The sequence below is a fragment of the Falco peregrinus genome, chromosome 12, assembly GCF_023634155.1.
Source record: "Falco peregrinus isolate bFalPer1 chromosome 12, bFalPer1.pri, whole genome shotgun sequence".
NCBI classification, from domain to species: Eukaryota; Metazoa; Chordata; class Aves; order Falconiformes; family Falconidae; genus Falco; species Falco peregrinus.
In genome coordinates this window covers 3,078,716-3,103,983 of record NC_073732.1, presented here as the reverse complement: position 1 = coordinate 3,103,983, position 25,268 = coordinate 3,078,716, and the positions used below count along the sequence as shown (strand labels likewise).

General features: G+C 38.6%; 1 protein-coding gene across 1 annotated transcript in view; it reads left to right on the top strand.

Moving 5' to 3' along the window:
- Positions 1 to 25,268, top strand: part of STAG1 (STAG1 cohesin complex component) — a 199,965-nt gene that overhangs the window by 54,961 nt on the left and 119,736 nt on the right. The window contains exons 4-5 of the mRNA XM_055817028.1: positions 5,394 to 5,558; positions 18,492 to 18,588. Coding sequence (XP_055673003.1) covers positions 5,394 to 5,558; positions 18,492 to 18,588 — 262 coding nt within the window. The remainder of the gene's footprint in view (positions 1 to 5,393; positions 5,559 to 18,491; positions 18,589 to 25,268) is intronic.

The following is a 25,268-nucleotide window of genomic DNA, read 5'->3' as shown; positions in this document are numbered from 1 at the left end:
TCCTGCTGTATTTTTTCGTATGGAGGAGATGGATCACAATACCTTACTTACCTTTGCATTCTTATGTGAAATTCTAACTTTGCAGCGGACTCTTAGCCTTATTTAGTCTTGTAGCATGGATGTTAAATACTGCAGGGGATTGAGTTTATCTTCTAGTTCCAAATCGTACATGTCCTGATTAATAGTAGGAAGGAATTCCCTGGAAGAATTTCTTTTCATGGTAGTTGAGGTCTGTGGTTTGGTGTGACTTACATCAGTGTCCTGTTTCAGCTTGCTTGCTGGATACTTTAGGTCTGTCCCTTAAAACTGAAGAGAATGTCTTACTGTAGTTCTGTGGAAATGCAGTGTGCATACAGCCAGTATGTGAAGACTTCTCTATCCTGCCGCTTGTTTTCTGTGGAAACAGTCTTGGAAGCAATTGCCTCAGCTAGAAGAACTGAAGTGATTCAAGCAGACTTGAAGTTTAGAACTCTTGCTAGATTTTAAATTAAGGATGAAAAAAAAGCAACGCTACCGCCCAACACTGCCTGTGCTGTTTTTTGTTCTAAACTGCATATGCTCCAGCCGAAGCAGCTCTGTGTGCACTGGATGTTAGGTGACCTGCATCTGTCTTTTATTTGTTCGATGAAGCTTTTCATGGGGAGCAAAAAGTCCAAAGGACTGACTGAATCCAAGAACTTCCACTGTGATGATGTTATGAAGTGTGCAGTAGCCTTCTTTTTTTGATCAGTATTAATTCAGAAAATTCAGACATTACTACTCTTCCACTTAACAGGAGGTTATAATGCAGAGGCCTCTCAAGAGGATGGTGCCTTTGAGAGGCAAGTTCTTCAGTCTTACTCAAGTGGAAGCTTTTTCCAGCTATCTTAAGAAGTGGGGTATTGTTCTAAATTACTTATGGAATGAATGCACGTGGAGGCCATCATTGAAGGTGGCAGGTTAGGTGGAGTTACTGACCTGTAACACTTTTACTGTCTTTATTTCTTCTTGAAGTGCATTGGATCAACTTGGGAAATGTTAATGGAAAATGACAAGCTGCTTTCACTTTTTTTGTTTGTTAGTGTGTAAATTAACTTTCACTATATTACTTGATTTTAGAAATGTGGGTCACTTTTTCCTCACAATCATTGTAAACACACAAAAGGGAAAGTATTATCTAGCTAATTTATCACAAAATTCTGAATTGTCATAGTTTTAGGTTAGTTACGGTCAAGGTATTTTGTTTCCTGTTTGCGTTAGTTTAAGCAACAGGTAAACTATATGGTCGTCAGTACAGCCATCTTAAAGATGCTTCTGTGGCATATTATGGAGCTTCTGAATTTGCTAATGCTGGTGTGTATAAATCCTCCGCTTTAGTTGTTGGTTGAATCTGCTGCATAGATCTGAAAAATCATGAGTAAGTTCTGTTTACATTTGGTGACTCCGTCCATTCTGACAGCACCCCAGTCTGACTGTATGTCCTGGCTCTCAGTGAGAGCACAGATGTAACTGCTACAGGTTCACAGCTCCAAGCAGCACCTTTCTTGGTGTGTGATTAAAAAGCCTCAAGCTTGCTTACCTTGTGCTTCTTTACCCCTCCCTCTGGTCGTTCTGTTTCACCTCTGTGTCAGCTCTCCCATTGCAGCAGATGCCTGGATTATGGAAATTCTTACAAGGATTTATGAATACATTTAGATACAATATTGCTAACCAGCTTGCCTTTTCCATGACTTTTAAGAGATCCCTCACATAAACAGGAGAAAAGTCAGTTTTGAGTCTGAAAAACAATTAGTTCTTACCCACCCCAGGATTCTGACAGATTTAAAAAGAAAAACAAGAAAAAACAAACCCCCATGCATGATTGGCAGTTTAAGGGGGCTTTAGGCAGAAGCAGGAAATTTATGGCTGAAAGGGGCAAGCAATAAAAACAGTTGTTCCTGTTAAGAAGCCGAGGTTCTATTTTTTTCCTGTATCTTGATGACCATTTGGTGGTTCCTCACAAGAGTAGACTTGCTACAGATTCACTCTGATCTTACAAAACATCACACTTTTACACCTGTCAGTGATAGTCTGACATGTTTACCAGAGCCACATTCATCCTTGGGCTGTTTCTGTGTGGGAGCTCTTCATGGCATTAGAGGATAGGTGTTTTGTGTTGAGCTGAAGGACCACCCTTTCCTGTGCATGCAGGTATCTCTCTTATAGGGGTGCAAGGCTGCCTCTGGTATGCTCAGTGCCAAACGTATTTTAGATTTGTAGCTTGACTTTGAAACTCCACTTCTAAGAGCACCCTTCCTCTGCAGATATTCCACAGATATTCTGTATCATGAAGATATTTGCATTTCTATGGATGTACCAGTTCATGCTTTTCCTTCACTTGCATCAGTGGTGTTGGACGTCTCCGTCCTGGGATAGAATCACAGAATACCAGGTTGGAGGGGACCTAAAGGACCATCTGGTCCAACCTTTCTTGGCAAAAAGCACAGTCTAGACAAGATGGCCCAGCACCCTGTCCACCTGAATCTTAAAACGTGTCCGGTGTTGGGTGATCTACCGCTTATCTGGGGAGATTATTCCAATGGCTGCTTATTCTCATTGTGAAAAATTTTCCTCTTGAAATAGGGTTACCTATTTAACTTTGCTCTGGGGTAGGAACCTGTATGAAGCTGAGATCTGTCAAGATGGCCTGCAAAGTTTCTTGCTGTTAATTCAGGGACTTTACATGCAAGTAGTGTCTGTCAACAGCATTGTAATATTGTATGTTAATGAGTAAAATAATGCCTATTCCTCAGTTCTGTGCCTTGCGCTTGCAAGACTTCTTAATTGGAGTGCCTGGCAGTTTGTGGAGGCTGGGGGATCTGTGTCACTTGCTTTCATGTTTGCACTCCAGACTGACATTGAGCTTGGGCTTCCTGCCAGATACCTACTTTGTGGAAGTGCTCTGGAGTAGAAGTTCAGTGGACACCCTTCCTCTGGTGCCTCTCCACCTGAAGATGATATTAATCCCTGCTTAACTCGGAAAGTTCTAGGTTTGGATTTTCTTCGGTTTCTCAGTGGAGGATCCTTTGCCTGCTTGTTTTGTCTCTTGAGGCAAGATCCAATACAGATCCTGCATCTGGATCATCTGGATTTAGCTACTGCAGCTTGGATGCAGAATGGCTTTTGTTAAATGAAAGGCTTGGTTTCTCCAGTGAGAAGAGATGTTCTCATTGTCAATAGAAAATCTATACCAGAGAGCAATGTTGTTCAAGTAGACTTAGTACTATATCTGGTGTTAATTCAGGTCTAGGATATTGAGATATTTACTTGGGCTTGAAGAATCTGGTTTTGTCGCGTAATTCAGTCAAAAGTACATCTGTCTGTTATTTCTGTACTACTTCTGAGAGCTCACTGGTGTTCTCACCTTTCTATTTCAAACTATGAGTCTTGGTCAAAGCACCTCCCTTTCTCTAGGATACCTGACAAAAGTGGAGTTTAAACTGAGCATTTACACATCTTGTGGTTACTCATTTTGAACGTGTGCATGCTGGTCCGTAGTACTTATGTACTATGTGTACATTGCTTTTCTCGTTGTTTTTCTCCTTGCTTTCCAACAAGGTACCTTTTGGATGTGCATATCACGTCTATCTCCTACTTGCTTTTGCTTCATCCTTGCAGAATTTAATGCCTCCTTTTGAATGACATGTTGAGAAAAACTGAGTATAGAGGGGGCTTGCGTTAGCTTCTGTGGAGGGCATCAACTTGCATTCCTGCTTTCATTTAGTAGTATTTTTAGCTAGTTGAACTGCTTATGGCTTACTGTCACGCAGATTCAATAAGCACATGGATTATAGGTCTCAAAAGAGTCAATTTACTTCTCATTCTTTGCCATTTTATTAAATAGTGATAGTGTGTCTCTTTGGAGCTCAGCAGACCTCAAACATTTCACGTATTGATGGCTTTCTTGATGATAAAGGCAGCTTTGCACGTTTAAAAACTCATTGAGGAGGAACGCGTATTCTTTTGATCATAAATGTAGATGTTATCAAAAAAACTTTTTGCAGAGACTGTACCGTTATTTCAAGCTTTCCAGCTTGCATTTGTATGCAAGTCCTTAATTGAATATTTGCAAGAGGCAGTTGCAGTTGCACCTTACCTTGTGCTTTTCTTTAGCTCTCTGTCCCCACCAGCAGTGATCCCTTTTAAAGTAAGAGGAAAGCTAGGCTGCAGGTCTGTCTTCTGCCAGCTCTTGTCCAGAAATTAGATCACTTTCCTCTACAGGAAAATTCTTAATGTGTCTGCAACTAGAAGATGCAACCAAAAATGTTGACTTAATGTTCTTTACTAAATGCTTAATACAAACTGGCTGACTGTATATTTGAGTAAACGGTACCATGAGGATACTGTCCTAAATTTAATCTTCAAGTTGCTTGCATATTGTTTTGTTTAACATAATTTCTCAAAATAGCTTTATTGTTCTGTGGAAAATGGCAGCTTTTGCTTTTGTCTGCTTCACAGTAGGGAGAAAGAATAGAATATGGAACTAAGGTCATAGCAGGAATCTTACGTTATCTTCCCAGAAACTTTTTTTTTTTTTTTTGGTTTGCATAAGGTAACTTAAATTCAGAGCAAACCATTCACTAGGTGGCTTTTCAAATGGGATCTGTACCCCCTGATTATAAGCTTGATGAATCTAGAGGAAAATTTACATTAAATAATTTAGATTCACTGGGAAAATCTTTTAACTCATAAAGTTTTGAAACTAAGGGGCTATTATGATGATCTATTAAATCTGGCTGTATAAATTCAGTGATTTAATTTGAGTTGAAGAGCTGACTTTATGTACACAGTTTCTTGTAAACATTGTATAAAAGAGAAAATGCAGAACATGAATGGTAACAAGGCAAGTGTATTTTTAATAAGTTATTGTCTTCCAGAGTTAATTAGTTATTCTAAAAGTTTATTTTGTGTGCCAATATAAAACACTTTTGCTGTCATGTCTGTAATTTGCTACTATTTACCTAGTTGTCATGTTGTCAAGCATCTTTTTGTGTTAAGTAAGACTAATATGGGTATTGATGTGAACTGCTGCTCCAGAGTTGGGAATTCAGCACTGCTTACCTTGACATGACAGTGGCTTTTAAGTTGTTCCTCAACAGCTGGCGATAAATAAAAATATATGTACCTGACTGAATAAAGCCCTAAGCAACCTAGTTGAATTTCATTTCGTAGCTGGTCCTGCTTTGAGGAGGAGGTCAGGCTGGAGACCTCCTGAGATTCCTTCCAGCCTGGCTTGTTTTCTGCTATTTGTGTGTATATACATGTGTGAGTGTATAAACGTGTGTGTAATATTTACATGTAATTGATAAAGATACATTGAGTGATTTCAGATATAGCTATAATAAACTTTCCTTCTGCTGGTTTTCTTTGCCCAGTCTGCCACTAAGAAACCGCGGAAGTCTCCAGCAGACAAGGGTCGTTCTGAATCTGGAGCTAGAGGAGCAAGTCGTGGAAGAGCTAATGGCCACCCTCAGCAGAATGGAGAAGGGGACCCTGTCACTTTGTTTGAGGTGGTTAAGCTGGGAAAGAGTGCTATGCAGGTAAAATAACTAATTGTGTTACCCCTTCACAATTCAGTATAGCCCGACTGTAGGACTTCAGTCTAAGCTACGCTTTTGTGATCAATTGTATTTTTTCATAACCTGTATCTGTCCAATAGCCTGTCTGTGTATGATATAGGGACAGAATGTGCTTTGATCGAGGACTGTCATACATACTTCTGAAAGACTAAAACCAGATCAGAAAGTCATGTATTTCAAATTCTCTATTATTGTGTTTATTACTTACAAATTGAAAATACATGTCTGTGTTAAGCAGTCCATTAAAGAATATCCTGTAATAAGTTTTATATGAGGAAAAAGTATATGGTAAGTGATTGATCCGAGGCTTTTTTGTTTGCTTGTTTTTTCAAAAATACCTGCTGACACAAGCAGTTTTGAGTACTTTTGCACTGTAGCTTGCATTCTCCTTGCTGTCCCAACCAGAGCAGCAGATGAAGGCTAAACTAGTTGCCTAGACTTCCTCTGTGTCTGAGGGACAAAGATGGACAGGTGTTGAAGGTGAATTTTTCAATGTAAAATAAATATCTAAGATAGTTGTAATGAGTTGCCTCTGAAAGTGTTTCTTACTCCTTCATGTTTTGACCAATTTCAGAGGTCTTACAGGATCTGTTGGGCCAGATGAGTCCCACCCCAAGAACCTCTATAGATGATTTGTTTTCGCAGTGCGTGTATGCTTTCACTAAGCTACTGTGCTCCAGCTATTGTTTTTGGCACTCAAAGGAGGAACAATGGGCCTAAAACACTGTTTGTCCGGTGCAGTGCGAAGGCAACAGTCATTGCTGCCGAAGGACTGCCTTAAGCGAACCTCCTTTACTGTGCATTTCAACAAAGCAGGACTCGTGCAATATCAGTTAGTTAGTTTTGACTTTGTGGTGCTAACATGAGAAAATAATAAGTGAGGAAAACAAATAGCCAAGTCCCATTTTCAATATTACCTTTAGTGTAGCTAAAAGCCAAGTCTAATTAACCCCCAAAGGAACCTTGTCTTCCAAATGAGTGAAAGCTGTTGGAAATTTTCTCCCAGACGCAAATCTGTGGAAGGTCTGAGAGATAATTTTAAAGAGGTAATAAACAGGGAGAAAATGAGTTTTTTTTTCTTTGTAGTTGCTCTATTTACAGTTATTCAGGATTGACCCTTCTTATCTAGTAGGTGAAGACAGAACAAATTTACTCCTAATAAAGCTACAGATTCCTTGTGCCTTCTCTTCCTACGTGTTGTAAGTCAGGGCTTCTAACTTTGCTTGGTTTTCAACACTTTTTCAAATTTCGCTTTTGGCAGGATTTGAGGAAACATCTGGAGTTTATTTTCTGGTTTTACTGTGGTACAGAACATACAATATGCTTTATGTAGCATGTTTGTCTTAGAGTTATTGATATTTGCGGGAGCCAAATGAAAAGGAATGGGTGATTGCTTTGATATTTGATGACTCCGTGTGTGTGGAATTGACTTTGATACATTTCATCTATTTCAAACGAGATGCCATCAGAAGTCTTCTGCAGATGAAATTCTAAAAAGAAATTGTCTGCACGTTTGTATTAAGAAATGTTTGGAATTCAAATACAAAGGATTTTTTTTGAGAAATTTACTATTTGTATATGCATAGGTAGGTGGGTCTGTTTGTCTATATTTGTGTATACGTACAAGTACATACATACCTGTGCATGCATGTGCTTAAAATGTGCCCAGCCTACGTATATGAGAAAGAAGTAGACAGCACATTTTAAGCAGTGGAGAAATGATAGCAAATACTAAAGGAATAGGCAAGTTTATTTGAAGGCCTGGGTTGCAAACAGGCATAAATGACTTGAGCCATAATTTCAAGAGTACGTGTCACTTGTGCACCTTTGAAAGTTTTACTATTGGTAAATTTGTAAAATATTGGTAAAATTGGTAAAAAACCCAACAAACCCAAAACCAAGAAAGAAAGAAACCCTATAGGGGGAAAGAGGATGCAATTAATTTGTGATTTAATATTTTTTAACTTGTACTTCTGGACAATAATCTCATGTGAAATCAAGGTTCTATAAACCAAACTTATTAGCATCCATATACTTTTTCCTTAATAGCTTAGGGATTGTGATGTAACATTTAGGAAAGCTTGGCATTTTTGTTTTTCATAGCTTTGGTGCAGGTTTTTTGTGGCCAATTTTAGCAATTTTGTCAGTATTGCAAATTTTCAGACAAGTGCCAGATATTTGTATTTGTCAGAGCCTATTATTTCTCGATATTTAGTTCTTTCCCCGTAATGTGAACCTACATTTTTCTATAGCACTCTTATGTGTGCTTGCAACAATGAAAACCCAGAAAAATTCAATTAATATATTCTGAGATTACATGGGAAGCATCTGCTTTCATTTCTGATCTATCTGCCCCTGCTGTTTGCTCTCAGGATTTATTGTAGTTGTTAGATTTTTCTGGCTTTGTGTGTTGCCAACTCATGGAAGTCTGTAGCTGAATTCAGTTCTCACTTCTTTTAAGTTTGTCCTCTATTTTGCTTCTCATAGCAGGGTTCATTTACTATTTCTCTTCAGGCTTATTGCTGTTTGGTTCTTACAGTGAAACAAAGTTAGGTTAATGTTTTGTATTTCAAGTGTACGTAACTTCGGAGCTGCCCTTTGCATGTAAGTCTTTGCCTCTGTTATGAAGTGCTAGTTGTGTTGGTGTTAAGTCTCATTTGAACTCTATGAATTGATTTGATACCTACACGAAGTTGGTATCGGATTGTTGTCACTGTTTTTTTAATCTGCTCTGTAACCTTTTGTACAGTTAGTTGCTTCACAAGTTTTTCTGTCGGCAACTCTCAGTGTACGAAGTGTGATATGACCTGCTGTTCGTGTTTTCTGTGGGTACATCTTGTTAGTCCATTTAGACTGTTCATAGAGCTTTTTTCAGCTCTGTGGGTCTTTTTTTTTTTTTCTTAGGCAAACATGACACACTTCTGCTTTTTGTCATTTATCTCGTTTATTTATTTTTTCCCTTGAATGACTTTACAGAGACAACTATATCCACTGTATTTCCCCACCCTAAACCTCTGTAGCAGCACAGGCTACATCCCCATTTCTCGCGCGCTGAGCTGCCCGAGTTCCTGCCGATGGGAATGAGGGGTGTGGGTGAACCTCCGCTCCCCCACCTGAGCCCCCACGACAGGAGGCTGATCTGTAGCTTAAATCTTCATAGGCGTTTCCACACTGGTCTCTGACCCTGGCATGAAGCCAGCAGTGAAATAAAGAGTGTGTGGTGATCTCAAACTTTATTTAGGCCTCCTTCTGAAAATTTTTTATAAGTAAATTACAACCAATTAGCTGCAATGCAGCTGGTGCTTCTGTGTTGGTCAAACCAAGCATAGAAGTGTTCTGCTTTCCCGCGTGCAAAGGGGATTTGTGCCTCCCCCAGAACATCAGAGGTGGTCATCAATAACCTTAAGAGGTGTTCGATAGCAAAACGTGAGCAGACCTGTGCCGTGATTACTCGCTATACTGTGCGTTACCAGTTACCCTTAATCGACATCAGCAGTTTGCTGCAGGTGAGATGCTATTCACATACAGAAATGCAAGACAGTCAGCTCTTCCAAAGAGCTGATATGTCTTTATGCATCTTGTTATTATGGCACTTCCTATATAATTTCAGTAATTTTTATACTTTCATGGCATTTAGGGCAGAAATAGACCATGTGGTCTGCGTACTACCTCCCTGCATAGCTCACACTATGGAATTACACCCATTCCTGCATTAAGCCAACAGCTTCTTTTACAACCCTCATTTTTCTATAGTAATAGTAATACTAGTTACAGTTAGTTAGCAGCTGGGGAGGGCAACCTCAGGAACCGTAGAGGAAGAGCCCAAGTTTTGAACATCGTTGTTCCCCCTGGCTCTCACTGCAGTGGCTGCTCCCCTGTCCTGGTGGTCACCGGTGCCTTGGCTATCACAGGGGGGAACTGGGCTGGCCGAGATGGCACGGGAGGTGGCACTGGCCTTGGAGAAGACACTGGGTGCTGCCCCCCGCAAAGCAGGGCCACTCCTTGGGCTGGCTTTTCCCAGGGAAAGGAGGTTGGTAGGAGAACAAGGCCCAGTGACTGCTAAGCTTTTATCAGCTGGTTCCTAACGCATTCTGCATGGATTAAGCTTTGGTTTGCTCACTTCTTTCAACTCCCTGGAATTTTATGTCACAGTTATTTTAATCACATAATCATTATGCAATATAGATAATCCCGATTTTCCTTAGTCTTTCCAGTGGTTCTGGTTGGAAAGGATTGTTCCATGCCTGCTTTAATCCTGGGTAAACTGAGGCTGCTGTTGAACAGATTGGTCCCACCTTCTCCCACACCTACAGCTGATGTTTTTTGCACCTTTCTTGTGTGTTTTGTAGTTACACCAAGAAACGGATTTAATTAGAACCTGACACTTTGGATTTTTTTCAGCTGGATCAGCTCACTGATTCAACCCATCTCTGGCAGCAGCTCAGACTTATTCTCGATTAGAATGACTATACCCGTCACCATATCTGCCTTATTTAGGAAGAATTACATACATATTTTTATATGTACACTTGAGCTTAAAAACATCGGAGCAGCTGTAACTGGATCATACCAGAAGGCGAATATCCTGTCTCTGACAACAGCAGTTAAGAATGAGGATAAGAAGGGAAAAATGTTGTGGGAATTCTCCCTCCCCTGACTGTTTGTAGCTCAGGGTGAACATGGTGTCCATGTTCTCAGTAGCCTTAATGGCTTTCTCGTCCCTTCTTCCTACTTAAAGTAGGGTAGTTGCTGGCTAGTGTCTTTGTGTCTGCCTCAGCCACTTCAGGGAGTTAGGGTTTTTGAAGATTAATGATGTACAGACATATGATATTAAGTGTTATCCATGGTTTTTGTGTTAAAGGCATGTTTTAATTTAATTGTCCTTTGTTTTATTTTAACAATGCTGTATTCTTCAACTTGAAGGACGGATAATAACTTCGGGTTTTCTCAAACGGTCTCAGAAACTCCTTAGGAGTTTAAGTATCTGTTCTCTAAAGTTTAAAGGGTAAAATATCTGCAGCTATTACTGACATTTAAACTAGTATTTTGTTTTCATATTACTAGATGGATTTCTTCTGCAGCCTAGTTTTGCTTTGCTTTTGGCTGTATGCTACTGAATTGAAATCAAAACTAGGTACATGTTTCCATGCTTGTTATACTAGGAACAATTTAGCCACCAAACAAAGCATTAAATAAATAGAAGGATATCCCTTAATACCAAATTAATTTTTCTGCAGTTATCACACAAGATTTCTTTTCTCTTTTGATGCAAGATGATCTAGAGTGATTTTGCTGTTAATGTGAACACATGTGCCAGTGGTGCAGTGTGTAGAAGCATTTATACCTGAAAATACCATTATATTTAAAGCTGGAGAAGTCTCTTGCTGTTTTAAGTGTCTGGGGTGACCTGTGAACCCTTTCCAAATTGTGCTAGCAAAAAACTTGAATCATGTTTTTTAGTAAGTTGATGGCACTCTCTTATTGGAGTGACTGACTTTGTTTCTGCACTCTTCTAAGGATTTTTGTATTCTCATGTTCAGTGTACATGAGTATTTTTGATGCTTTGTAGCACCTTGGAACCATTTATGCCCATGAGTGGCCCAGCTCCAACAGACGCAGCCTCTTGGAATTTGCATAATGGGTCAATTGTGAAAGATTAGCACCTACAAAAATTCTGTACCATAGTAGAAAATCTGCTTGGTGTGAGGCCGTTGCACGGTCCACCCAGCATTTCTGAGGGCGCAGGTGAGGAAATGCAGCTCTGAGCAGTGCGGATCTGCTGTGACGAGAGTGCTTGTCCTCGGCAGTTCCTGTGATTTTAATCCATTTGAGAGAAGAATTTCTCTCAAAAAGAAGAATAACTTTTATGCATGTGTGTAATGCCAGTTAAATTGTGCCAATCAATTTTATCCTTCAGTAGTATATTTTTCTCCCAAATAGTTCCATATAATGTGTTACTCTGATTTTCCCACATAATATTTAATGCCCATTTTGCTGCATAGAAATATTTATTTATACGAAACACCAAACTCTGATATCTTTGTATGAAGAATATGAATCGCTTAGTTTTATTGGGAATAAATATTCCTAGGATTGTATTCCTTTCTGTTCTTAAGGAAAAAAGAAGTTACATACGTATGAATATACTGCATAAACCAGATTTTCATATTTTTGCTTATGGTGCAAAAACCAACAGGTACTTTTACATTAAAGGAAGATATATATTTTTTTAAAGAATCATTTTGGCTTTTCAGAAAGTGCTTGCTAGGTGGTAGCAAAGTGTGAAGTCTTTAATAATTTAAAATGACCTGACCATGTTTAGAAGTAAAAGAATAAATTGCAGCTTCTCAATACACAGTTCCTTTTTATTAACCTTACATTAGGCTTTTCAGTGGGTATATATTAGACTTACTGTCTTTGATTTGGAATGCAACCAGTCATCCTGAAGTCTAATGCACAATCTTAAAATTACACATACTTTCATGTGTTAGGAACTGCCTTCTCCCCAGTAAATGTCTAATTACTTTAGTCTTCATGAAATTTAACTGTAAAAGACTATTATTATTCCTTAAAATACCTGCACAGATTCACTTAACTTCTATGCAGAGCATTGTAAGACTTTCACTACTTGCCTTTCCTTTCCTGTGTTCTTATTGTCAGTGTACTCTTCAGTTCTCACTCTCTGTAAAAGCATGTCTTCTAGCTTTTCATCTTCTCTTTGGGCTGTTCTTTATACAGATATTCATATTAATTTCACTGTGCATTCCTTTTTTGTTTTAATAAGCTTTGAATTTCATTTGAGTAACCTTGGGTTTTTGGCAGAAGATGTTAGTATAAGCTTTGATTTTGGTTTTTTTTCCCTACCTTTAATGTAAACACACTGCACATCTGTTCTGGTGTAATTTTTTATTCTGCCATATTCACTGTAGGTGAAGCATGTCCACAATCAGCTGTATGAAATGGCGGATTACTTAAATTTTCTTTATACTTGATTTGCCTTTGCTTATAGTTGACTCAGATCTTACACTTGAATGTGCACTTTGTATATAGTGTCATTTGTTTTCACTTTGTGTTCGTAGCACTGCTGCCAGATTGTTACTTAATTTAAATTGTGAAATAGCTTTTAGGAAATCAACTTTCATTAATATTTAGTGGGACTGGTTTTTTGGGGTTTTTTTGCTAATTTGCATGACCTGGCAAGGTATCATCTGCAGTTAGTCCCTCCCTCTGGTTCCTCCAGCACTTAATGCTCCTGGATGTAGTAATGTTCATGCACTGAAGGAATATGAAATGGATTCATGGCTGTAAAGCCTCCAGGAGGTAATAAGATAACTAGCTTCATTATTTCATTCATTGCATCAGACTTTTGCTTTTACTGGCAATCCAAGCTGCTGGTTCTCTTCAGTACTATAAAATGTTCCTATTTACCTATTAGCAGACTTTGAGATGTGAAGGTCAATACATCTGCAAGTCTCCGTGATTGATTTTAAGTTGTTTACTCAGGCTATGGATCTATTCTGCTGCTTGCTTTAAGGTTTTTATTTCTGAAGGGTTGCCTATTTGGCATATTCTTTGAATTGTGCTGCATGATAGTTCTTAGATAAACCCTGGAGAGTTAAATTATGTGAGATTCTCTTGGAAGCTGTTAGGGACTTTTAAAAATTCCTGTACTGACTATGCATTTGTACTATACATCATCTGCCATTTGCAGAAGACCTTGATTTTTCACGCAGTTCTTCTAAGAATAGAAGCATTTTCAGATTTTAAAAAAAAATGCTTGAGTCTTGTTTTTGTAACATGTATGGACTTGTTATGCTGACTGACTCAGATGTGGTGCATCTCTGTGTGTGCATATGTATATATATGTACATTTACATGTGTGTATGTTTATGTCTAGGTGTTTTCTGACAGCAGGAAGTGAAAGGGGGTCATGTGGATGTTACTGGAGTCATCTTGAGATTTTATCTATGTAACTGAGCTAGATAATTTTTACTTAGCTTTAAAATTTTCTTCCAGTATTCCTTGCCTCACTCCAGTCTGGTAATGAAGATGAGAAGCTAAATAATTTTTTGTGCACTTTCTCATTCATTGTGCTTCATAACCTTGTCAGGGGAGCCTTTTCCCTGTGCACGTGCATTGAATCTGGTGAATCCCAAAGGCATGGATTTCCTGCACCTGGGCAGAGTGCTGTAGCACGTGTACTGTAGATCTTCTGCTTCCCAGGAATGCTGAGTTTATCATGTATCTCATGCACAGCATGCAAGTGCACGTTTCCGTATGGTAAATCCATGCTCTGTTCTCATCTGAAGGTAAAAACATTTGGAAGCAGATGGGTACCACCAAAACAACTCATGCAGTCTATTCCTACCGTCTTTCATAAGTGTTTTGCAGAAGTAGGCAACAAGGCTCTTGTGGGGATGAATTCTTCTGGTGGCTGGAGCCTCCTTGTAGCTACTTCCTTTCCAAAGAGCTGACCAGTCCTTCCCTCCTCCTGTCACTGCATGTGCCGTTGCTGCAGTACCAGTTCTGCACTGGGGACAGGTGGCAGGGAGGGGGCCAGGGCAGGATGCTTCTGGGTGAGATGGTGACTGGATGTGGGTTGTTCCCTGATTTTGCTCTTTGCTTATGTCTGAGAAGCTCTTAAAAACAGGGTGGCTGGATAGAGGCTGCTCTAACAAGATAAAATCGTCCTGGAGGGTTTGCTTTAACCTGTGGACTGTTGGTTAGAACTCCTTGTTTTTAATAGGAGTCCTTCTCTCTATGCATTTTTATGCAAAATAATTCCTTTTCTGGTAGTGGTTGCTTGTTGCACCACTTGCTACGCTATTGCCTGTTTGATTTCTTTTTTGCTAGTGTTTGTCCTTTTCCCTGGTATTTGGATTGTTGCTGCTTTTTCTTGATTCAGTTGATACTTGCCTCTGTTTTAGGTCTGATTTGTATAATTTTTATTTTTTCATCCTAGTGTTTTCAGTTTTTATAGCTCTTTTCTGTTACATCAAAAGTCAACAGTTTGATTAAGTTCCAACTGTTGTAGCATATGTAGTCTGGCTTCATTATCTCCTGTTGTCTTAAACTGTAATCTTTAAAAAAATTTACCAACAAGCGTGCCAAATGTGCATGGGGTGTGTGTGAAAGATATAGTTCTGTGGGTGTTACTTTGATTTTGATACCCTGAAAATACCCCTCTTATTTTTAGGGATTGGTGAATACAGTTTGCGTGACTTGTACTGATGTCAAGAGGTCAGGTGCCTGTGCTTGGCTTGGCGTGAACCCCAGCATTGTTAAGCGGGAGCCATCGCGTCTCACTGCGAACCTGCTCTAGACGGGTGGATTATGCTGCCATCTCCACTGGATATTGGCTCTATATATGTGTGCATGTGTGTGCACACGTACACGCTGCAGAGGATGAAGGCAGTGACTAGCTTGTGTGACTACATGGGCTGTGCATGTGAAGTTAGGTAAAAGGAATTGTACCCAAACATTCAACATTCTAGTTGAAGCTTTGCCCATCCTCTGCTAGGGCTAGATGACACAGGAGGCAGGCTTTGCCTGCTCTGCCTGCTCTCCCTGCTCAGAACCTTCCCTCTGATTTTGCTGGTTTTTATCTACTGCTGCCACTGAAGACTGCATTGCCTCGAGTCTGGTCCGTCAGTCTTGAGATCGGCTGCTTGTCTTTATTTTTCTGTGAATTGCATTATAGTTCTGGGTTGAAAATGTGAGCGCTGTACTGGGTAGGACAGAGCGGGCCCTTAGTGCCCAACAGCACAGCATGTCCCTCAAAATTCTTTTTGTAGAAGGAGACAAAAAATACCAGAAGGGAGACGAGCTGCACTGATGCTGTGGTTTTGAGGTAGCGCTGCAAAAAACCAATTGAATAATTGTTTGAAAGAAGCAGAAACAAAAATAAAAGATATTCCTCCAGGTCTCTCCCCTCTGCTCCCCCTTTTTTTCAGTCCGAATGGGTTCACTTGTAATATTTATAGCACAGTCCAGAAACAGTTGTGGTGGTGTAGCTGAAGGGGCAGTATGTTGTAGCAAGAAACAGGAGTAATTATGAATGTAGAAATGAATCTCTCAGGTCAGCCTTGCTTCTACAAGGGAATGTTTTATGTGAAACAAGGCTGTGGACAGTGCTCAGATGCTGGCAAACTAGTTACTAACACTCAGGAAGAGCATCTGAGACTTCCCAGGCTTGAAGAAGAATATAGGAGACTTCAGAAACTGTTAAGAGATGTGTTACAAGAGTGAGCAAAGATAAAGATATGGAAATGTTCCTGTTCAAGCCGTGTGGCACAGTGTAGGATTATTCTGCCTGGAAAGAGGTGACCAGACGGGAGCATGGAGAATACAAACAGGAGCTTCAGATTTGTTTTCTCTTCTTTGTAAGAATTAGGTTGCATCAAATAGATCTAGCAATTTGCAAGTTTAAAACAAAACAATTACTCTTTTTTGGCAGTGAATAATTAAGACACATTGCTGCAAGATGGTATAGGTATGAAACTTCCTGGTTTTGACAGATACGTTCGTGAGAGAAGAAATACGCTAGGGTCTTAAGGGTCTGGGAGAGTAATTCAGAAGTATCGTTATATTCTTGCCTATTCATATATTTCTCCCTACATCTGTAAGCCCTGTTGGGCAGCTGAACATATAGTCCGACCCAGCACAGCTGCTATTTTCTTCAGTGAAAAAAATAGCTGCTGGCAATTGCATGTTGTTCTGATACCTCCACTAATATAGCTGTTCAAACAAATCTTTTAAGCTGGTAGTACACCAGCAGTCTGGTTGTTAAGGTTTGTCAATATTTGGTCTAGTAAATAATTTTTACGTTTGGCTACTTTTGGTTTTATGTGCCCTGGAGAATTCTGCTGATTGATTGAAATGATTGATACTTACAGGAACGGGTCTAAATTCAGGATGAAGTAACAGCGAAGCGTTCTAGATAACTGCTTTTGTGCTGCTGCTTCATGTCCCCTCAGCTTGTGGGAAGATGAATTAGAGGCCAAGACTTCCTTTTTAATTTCTTCTAAGTAGCAGATGAACCTCTTCGTAAGATTGTTTCCTCTTACTGGGCATGCATGTGTGGGTGTATGGGTAGACAAAACCTGTAAAAGCTTAAGCTTCCTGGAAAACTAAATGTTTAGAGACTCAGGCTGGTTGTTGAGTAACATAATAATATGGATCGTCTCATCCTGTCCTGGGTTAAGGAGAACAGTGATCAGTGTTAAACGAGAGTGGTTGGCTCAGTTCAGAGTTGTGTGTGTCCCTTTTGCTACTTCCCTTTTCTCATACACCTGCTGAAGTCCCACTGGTGATCAGGGCAGTTTGCACTTGGATAAACTAGCAACTGCAGAGGGATTTTTCAAGATCCTGTCTTTATATCTACTCGTTTAGAAAGAGGCCAGATTTTTCTAAGAGGCTGAATTCTTTGGATTTTGTCTTTCATGTTTGTTCTTTCAGCATGGTTGGAAGCTGGTTGCGTAGGTGTGGTGGTGGTGGGGTGGATGTGTACATGCAGGATTTTTAAAATTAATTTTATAAAAATTCATTGCAAACCTGAACTCTCCAAAATAAAATAATCCATTTGCCAGGTGTACTCCAATAGCATAATCAAACTTCTCTTAAAGAATGCTGCCACATGTATGGAACAGTAAAGATTTTTTCTTTTTTCTCACAAAATAAATAAAACATAGCATTTGGTTACAATAAACATACACAATTCCTTACCTTCAGTGTTTATGTAACTGAGGTACTTGGAACACTGTATTTTAGTGACATGAAAGGCAGCCGTACTTGTCTTCCTTAAGCGTGAAGCAGGCTGAAGAAGGACCTCACACAACCCTCTTGCTTTTCTAGAACAGTTTTTAAGTGTTTCTTTAGTTGTTTTGTGTTTGCCTTCTCATGGCTTCATTTTACCTACATCTGGAGTTTTATAACTTGTGGGTCTGGACAGCTCTGAGAGGGTTCTGTAGTCAGAACTCTGGGGTAAAGTATCTGTATGGGAAGCAGCTATGGGCTTTGCTGCATTCCTTGCAGATGTGTATCTGCCATTAACTCTTTCTGATGCTGTGATTGCACTTCAGTGTTGACTGGCAAAATTCATTTAGTGCCCTTTCTTATCAAGCTGAGGCATGTTTTCTGTCTCTAGAGATTAATATATGAGATGACAAACATTTTTCACACCTGTGTGCTTTCTGTCCTCCTCCCTGCTATTACTCATAATAATGACTGCATGGTATGTCTGCGTATCAGTGATTATAAAATTATCTCCTGGCTACTTGCAGTTCTGAGTGCAGTTTGAAACTGTGACTCAGCTCCATATACTGTGATTCAGGTGGCTTATTGACTCGCAAACACTGTAAGACCAACTTCTGTACATTATTTTTATTTACTAAGTGTTCCTTGTTGCATTCTGTCTTCCTGAACTATGTACAGTGTTTCTGAATGACTGATGCACTACTTTGGCCTTTATAAATACAGAGATGTTCACTGTGCAATATAAAATCAGTTTTTATCCCAAAGTGTTTCTGCTCATCAGTTTTCTGGGAATATATGTTGGTCATTCTGAAAGGAATCACAGTGTTTGTTTTTTCAACACAATTTTGAAACTGGATGAATACTGTAAGTAGAGTTTTGAGGAACTACAGTAATTTCAATTTGAACTTGTGTTTATACAATCATAACACCAGAAAATGATGCATATAGTTCTGTTCCCTAACAATATTTGTTCTGTCTCCACCCTGAGAGAAGGTGTATAGATTTCTGAATTTGTACACGTGTATAATTGTGCAAAATAAATGCTCAGTTATAAAATTATGTTCTGAAAATAATAAGTCATTTGCCTTTAATAAAACACTTTTTAAGAGTCTCTGATAAGTATTCTTTTTTTCTTGACAGTCTGTGGTGGACGACTGGATTGAATCATATAAACAAGACAGGGACATAGCACTTCTGGATTTAATCAACTTCTTTATCCAGTGTTCAGGATGTCGAGGTACAGAACGTTGGAAACAAGTTGTATAGAATAAATCTGACAGTCATACAAACATGTATTAGTGCAAATGCTGGTAAAGATGTGGATACACATGGATTGCTACTCCTCATATGCATGGTTTATATAGAAATATTGTCTACGTTCAAGAATAATTTTATTTAAAGCATGTTTGTTAAGGGCCTACCCTTTCTTTTTCTCACTTTCCTGTCATCATCCTAAAGTGTACAAATCCTCACAGTGACACTCATCAGCAAAAGAAGACAAAAGATCTGCTAATCAAGGTAGGCATGCCTTTACTTCCCCTTTCTGTTTCTTCCTCATTTTTTAATTACAAGAATTAGTAGGTGTAGCTGTACCTTAACTTTGCTATTTTGTCTTTCTTTCTAGGAAAATGATGGGTTTTTTAAACCGAAGGGGAAGGAGTCAGGCTTCAATTGGCTTCATTTAGCAAGAAAGATTTCTTCTGGATGACTCACCCATCTTATTTCTTCCTCTGTAATACTTTATCAAGTCAGCAGCAAGTGGCCTGCCTTTTATACCCTATTTAAGCAGTCTCCATTACCAGACATGCGGCAGTCAGTCTTTCTAGCATTCTGTTGCCACACTGTACCTTCTAATGAATTTTTCATGTGTTGTCTTTTTTCAGTTAACTCAGCCTTGAAAACAGAGACAGAGCCCTGCTCCCTCCCTCTGTAGCGTCCAAAAACAAACTATTTGCTGTTTCCTGATGCTTTTTATAATTTGCCTTGAGTAGAGTTGAAAATAACCTGCAATTCCAAAATTCTTTTTCTTCATATTGTGAGTGATACGGGAATATACCTTTAGCATCAGAAGATCTGGGTAGAAGTCCCTGTTCTTCCTTCTTAGGTGAAATCCCAAGTACAGTTAGAAGCATCAGAGAAAAGAAATATGAGCCATCAGCAGCTTCAGCAACCCTTTTTCTTAGCTTAAGGAAGTAAACTTATTTTGTGGATGATGGAAAAGACTGAAGCTCTGGAAGCATTCTGTGAAAGGGCTGAAGCTTAGAGTTTAGATTACCAGCCTGTGTCAATGTCTGTACTGTTTTCACAGATCCCCTAAAATATTTTTCAGACTTTTTTGGCAGCTTATGTAGAAGTAGCTGTATTCTGTTCACTTCTTTTTTAACACTCTCCTAAAGGTGTATATAAAAAATCAACCCCACAGGCTTCTTTCTAAGAATTTGGGCAGCTTTAAACACAAGGGATCCTTGGCCATATGTTTTTATTGATGCAAGCTTTTGGTGGAGGCATGTCATAAATATCTTCATTCCCCTGCTGCTCTCTAATTTGTGCTTCCTTTCTTCCTCCTTGTTAGAGAAAGCAGTGCTCATATCTCAGAAGATTCGCATTTTTTAAACCTCTTGTTACTGACTGGTGCAGGCTGAATGCCCACTGTCAACCATATGTTGCTGAAGCAATTGCTTCCCAGAAAAACCTTTCGGTTATTGGCTGTGAAGCAGCAGCGCTTCAAGTGGCTGATGTCATTTACTTCTTTTTTTTTCTTCTGTTTTTTTTTTTTTTTAAATGGTGACTTTCTATCCATTTTCGGTACTCTGCTTTGTACCCTCAGGGATATCTGTCTGCTGAGCTTGCTTTATTTGCCTTCTCGTCCTGAACAGCAATGATGGCAGAAAGGAAGCAAAAATGACTTTATCCCCTGAGTTCATAGCATGTTTGGGGGATTTATTTCTGTGTTGGAATTTTTGCAGTGGGTACAGTAACAGCTGTAAAAGAGGGTTAAAATCCTGGCAAACAGTTCTGTTCTCTCCAGTTTCCAGTAATGTGCCTGTTTTCTAGATTAAGTAAACTTTATCAGAAAAGAGTGGATTTTATTGATAGTCCACTTAAGGCAAAATGCATACTAAGCTGTCCTTAGTGGAAATGAGGTACGGATATCTGAGGATGTTCTGTATTTTGTGAGGAAGACCCAGTTTCTTTTCCAGGGAAGTTTATAAGCTCTATTACGACATTTTTGTTTCCCTTTAAGAATTTTGTTGATATACTTGCTTGTTTCCATTTCTGATGAGTAACAGCTCCTTGTGAATTTCAATGGCTACTTTATCTTCCTAAATATTCCTTAATTTTCTTCTTTTCAGTTTGCTCCATTGACATCCTCTCAGCTTCTCCAGCCTTCTTTCCTAAAGCTGGATCTAAATGCTTACTGTTACCTCTAACTTTGTGATCATTAACTTGAAGGGAGGAGGACAACTAGCTTCGGAGGAGGTTCCTCAGGAAACTTTGAAAGTGATGCTAAGTTTATAAACCTACCATTTTAACAGTGCTTACAATTATTTGATATCTAGATATAAGTAAAATGCACTTGACATTTCTTTCAGAAGTTTTAAGCAGGCGAAGAGTGTATGTCTATTTTCTGACTTTAATTAGAAATCATTTAGGCACCAGACTGTTTTATTTAGCAACAGTATTGACTCTGACAAAAATACCTTTCTGTTTAGAGAAACATTGTTTTTTATGCATTTATCCCATTCTCCTGGGAACCATATACACTTGAATGAATCTCTTAGCATCTTCCAGCTGTGCTTGAGATGTTCCTGAAATGCAGTTGATCTCTTATAGATATGAATAAGCAAGCATGTTATGTAAATTATTAATACTGAAAAATTGTAAAAATAATTCTGGAGGTGAACTTAAAAGATCTGTGCAACTCAAAATTGAATAAATATGAACCTAATATTCAAGAACGTCTTGTCTTTTGTCAACTCTTCTGAGTATCTGTTCAATCAGTTACTTTCTGTATAATATGTTGTGGTTCATACAATAATGTCCATTAAAACATGAGGGATTTGGTTTTAGCATGACCTCAGTAATCTTTCTGGGTTTTTAAAGGACCATTTGGTATAAATTGAAAGATTGTTCTATTGAGCTACCAAAAGCACTTCAATAATTAGATTTGCATGGGAGTTAAAATCACTTTTCATGCCATCTTTCCACTAGTTTGCCTGCTCAGTAAGTGTGTGTGTTTGCCTTTGCTAATTTTGATTACTAAGAAGTGAAAATAGTTTCTTAAATAATTTTTCCTTTATCTTTCTGTTTTTTCTTCAAGAATACCAACAAAAATCCCTGCCTTTCACACCTTTGTGTAGTCTTCTCCATGACGTTACTTTGTATTTCTGTGGCAGGAAAATGGTTAACTGATGCATTCACCTATTCACTTTGTGTTTCCTACCGTTTCAAAATGCATTGCTTCTTCTAGAGAGAGGATCTTGTATCAGGTAGTACCATAGTTAAAAAAGTTAACGCAAAAATACTTCCTGGAAAAAAAGAAAATAAATGCTGTTTCCAATCCTTGAAAAAAACAGGTTTGTTTGTTAGCGGTAGGTATATATTTTCCACAGTATTCACGATCTTTAAAGCTGGTGGTGGTTTATTTACTTCTTACTTCTCTGTCGGAAACTTAATTTAGGGTTTTGCATTTTTAGATAACAGGGAACTTTTTGTGGTAATGGTAAACCAATTTTTAAAATAACTTTCACTTGGCTGGGGGTGGAAGTGTATCCATACTCCTTAGGTTTCCATTTCAAATGTTGTGGTTTGGTCTGTAGCATTGTGGATACAGGTGTCCTCCTCTCTTGCAGAAGAGCTGCAGATCAGTGTTCAAAGTTTTATGGGATTTTTTGAGAGCTCTTTTCCATTGCTTGCTTCTTCTTGGGAACATCTTTTTGCTTTTTTTCCTCTCTTTTTTTATTTTTTTGAATATGTGTGTAAAGCACAGCATAGTAGGCTGAGATCTCTGAGCTAGCTGCAAGCAAGCTGAAATGTCTAATCAGCAATATGCTTGCCCAGGTCCCAGAAGGATTATAACTGTGTCAGTGTGATGCTGCATCTGGACTAATTAGCTCTGCCTCTCAGACTGAGTAATTAGCTCAGGTATCATGCTCTGCTGCTATGACAACCAGGCTGTTTCCATTTCTGGAGCTCTGTGGATTTAGAGCTGACTTGGGTATCTGCATTTCTGTCTGCTTTTGCCTTCTGTTATTGATATAAAACAAACAGAAAATCCCACCAGCACTCTGACCTTTCTACATTTTAAAGGCGGAGAGCCATGCTTGTGGAATAAATATTTTTTTTTTTCCTAACCAGAAGCAATTAGTGGTTAAAACAGCCTCTTAAGCTGTGAAGGACAAACCAACCCATTGAGTCCACGTAAGAAAAGAAGCTTTCTTTTGCAGGGGAAAAAGGTCTCTCGCATAGTTGAAGAGAACTACTTGACTGCTTTTGAGTATATAGTGAAATTACTCCCATCCTTTCTCTACCATCCCTCTCCTTCCCTCTCATCTATTTTCTGATAGGTAAGCCAGAAACTTGTAAATGCTTAAAGAGATTTTCAGAAGTGGTTTGAGCACTGCTGCTGGCCTTAGCTCTGACAGACAGGTCTGCGACACCAGTTACCAGCGGAACAAAACTGGTGGAACTCCCTTACTGTTGAATTCTTCAGAGTGTTGTAGCCTTCTCTGGATTACAAGGAGCTCTCCATTTACGCAGTTTTGTGATTTGGCACACTGCAGGTGTTTTTTTAGGAGTAGCTGGTGAAGGAAGCAGTTGAATTTTCTTTATTTGCTGTTTCTCCTATCTTATTTTTCCACTCAAAATCTTCTCTTTAGATTCTTGTGTGGAACCAAATGTTAATGAAGAAATGTTCAAACTGTCACCTGTCAGCCTTGATTGCTGCTGGTGGTTAGGGTTGGGTTTTTTTTCAGTTATTGAGTTAAGCAGGAATCTGTGTGTGAACATTTTGCCCAGTGCTTAAAGCAGGACATCTTTATGGATTTTTCCCTTTGTGAATCAGACACTTGGGGATCCACACTCTCTTCCAGCCAGAGCCTTGAATCTCTAATTGTTCCTCGCCTATTCCAGTAAGATCCTCTGAAAATTTCTGTGATTGAATGGTGCAAACTGAGTCAACAAGTGCAGAAGTTGAGTTAGTTTGCTTTAATGCAGGATGCGTGCTTGTTTTGATTTTTATTAGTGTTCTGTGCTCTCAATTAAGGGCAAGCTAATAGATTCCTCTTTTGCCAAGGGAAGTTGAAGGCTAAAACCAGGAAAAAGCACCATAAAGTGGCTATTGTATGGTCTGGCAAAGCATGAAAAAGCAACTACTTGCTTTGCTGTGGACAGGATTTCAGAAAGCAAATAAGCCAGGAAATAGTGTTACTTACTCTGATTAATAATATTTTAATAGGGGGTATAATAATTTAAGTGGAGTAATGGTTTAAAAACTATTAGTCTTTTGGCATTTATTTGTACACAGTTTTGTTTTGTGATTGATGGAATAACATCATGAATAACAACATAGAATAACTATACAGATGGATGTTACTAAGCATAGAAATAAGACTGATTGATAAATATAATTTCCTTCAAATAGTCCTTTCATAATGAGCTGCAGATTGTTAGTGAGAAATGTTGCTGATTTTGGCATGTGTTAAAAAGCTTTACCTCTTTGGTCATTCATTTATTATTAAGGAGTTGATATCATAAAAGTTTAGTATTTTGAACAAATTAGAAGATAATGCTATTCATTGCATTGGAGGCTGTATTTTTATTAAGGGTATAAACTATGCTTTCTCCCAGTTTCTTCAACAAAATCCCTTTTTAGTCTGTGAGAAGCTGCAAAGTAAAGGAGTAGTACACATAAAGTCATAGTAACGTCAAGAATTTATAAAATATTTCATATGCGCAGTATACAGAAATAAATACACCCCAATAACCATATGACGAAGTTAAAAACGTGTTGTTAACCACATTCAAAAATGGGAAGACTGAAAGATGGAAATGACTTAATTTTAATTTTAATTTCATGTGTGGTGTAGATAAACCAGATATGAACGTTGTACTTCTTGTTTTCTGAGCCTTGAGGTCATTTTTACAGTGTGTTTACCTTGAAGTGAAAGCTTATAAAATTCAAACTGAAAATAAGATGCAAATTATTAACTGGCTTGGGTGGAAGATAAATCAGATTACCAGACATGTATTAAATGCTTCATCAGTTCAGTTGTTTAAATGAAGGTAGGTAAGGTTAAAAAGTTCATATCAAACACTTAACAGTTAATACAGTTTCATGGTGTGTGAATTTTTCTGAAGAACTACAAATGGTAGATACTTGTTGATGTTCTTGAAAGTAGAGCTTTAGTTTCATTGTGTATATAGTTTTTAAACCAAAAAGATTTTCAATGTTACTTCCTGTTTGCTGCTGAAAGTATCTGTACTTCTCACTTCATGTCCTCTTTCTTTCCTACTATTTTTTTTTCTATTTTTTAGCTCTTAAAAGTTTATTTGGCTATCGGAAAAACAGCTACAAAATTATTCTTGTTTGTTTTTTTTAATCTTTGCGTTTCCCTGACTCTTTTGGGGGTGAGAAGCCTTAAAAAATTAAAAATAAATAAATTAAAATTCAGATCTGAGAGGGTAAAAAAAGATTTGAAGTAGCGCATCACATTTTATAACCACTTGTGATCTAATGGCATCTTCTTCCCAAAAGGTGCATCCTACTACTTTCAGAAACTAGGGGGGGGGGGGAAATGCAGGAATTTGCTGACCTTTCAGTACAGGAGACATGAATGAAGGTCGTACATACTGGTCTGTGGTTTCAACATCCAAATGAAATACCTGCTGTATTGAGGTTTGACTTCAGTCCAAGAT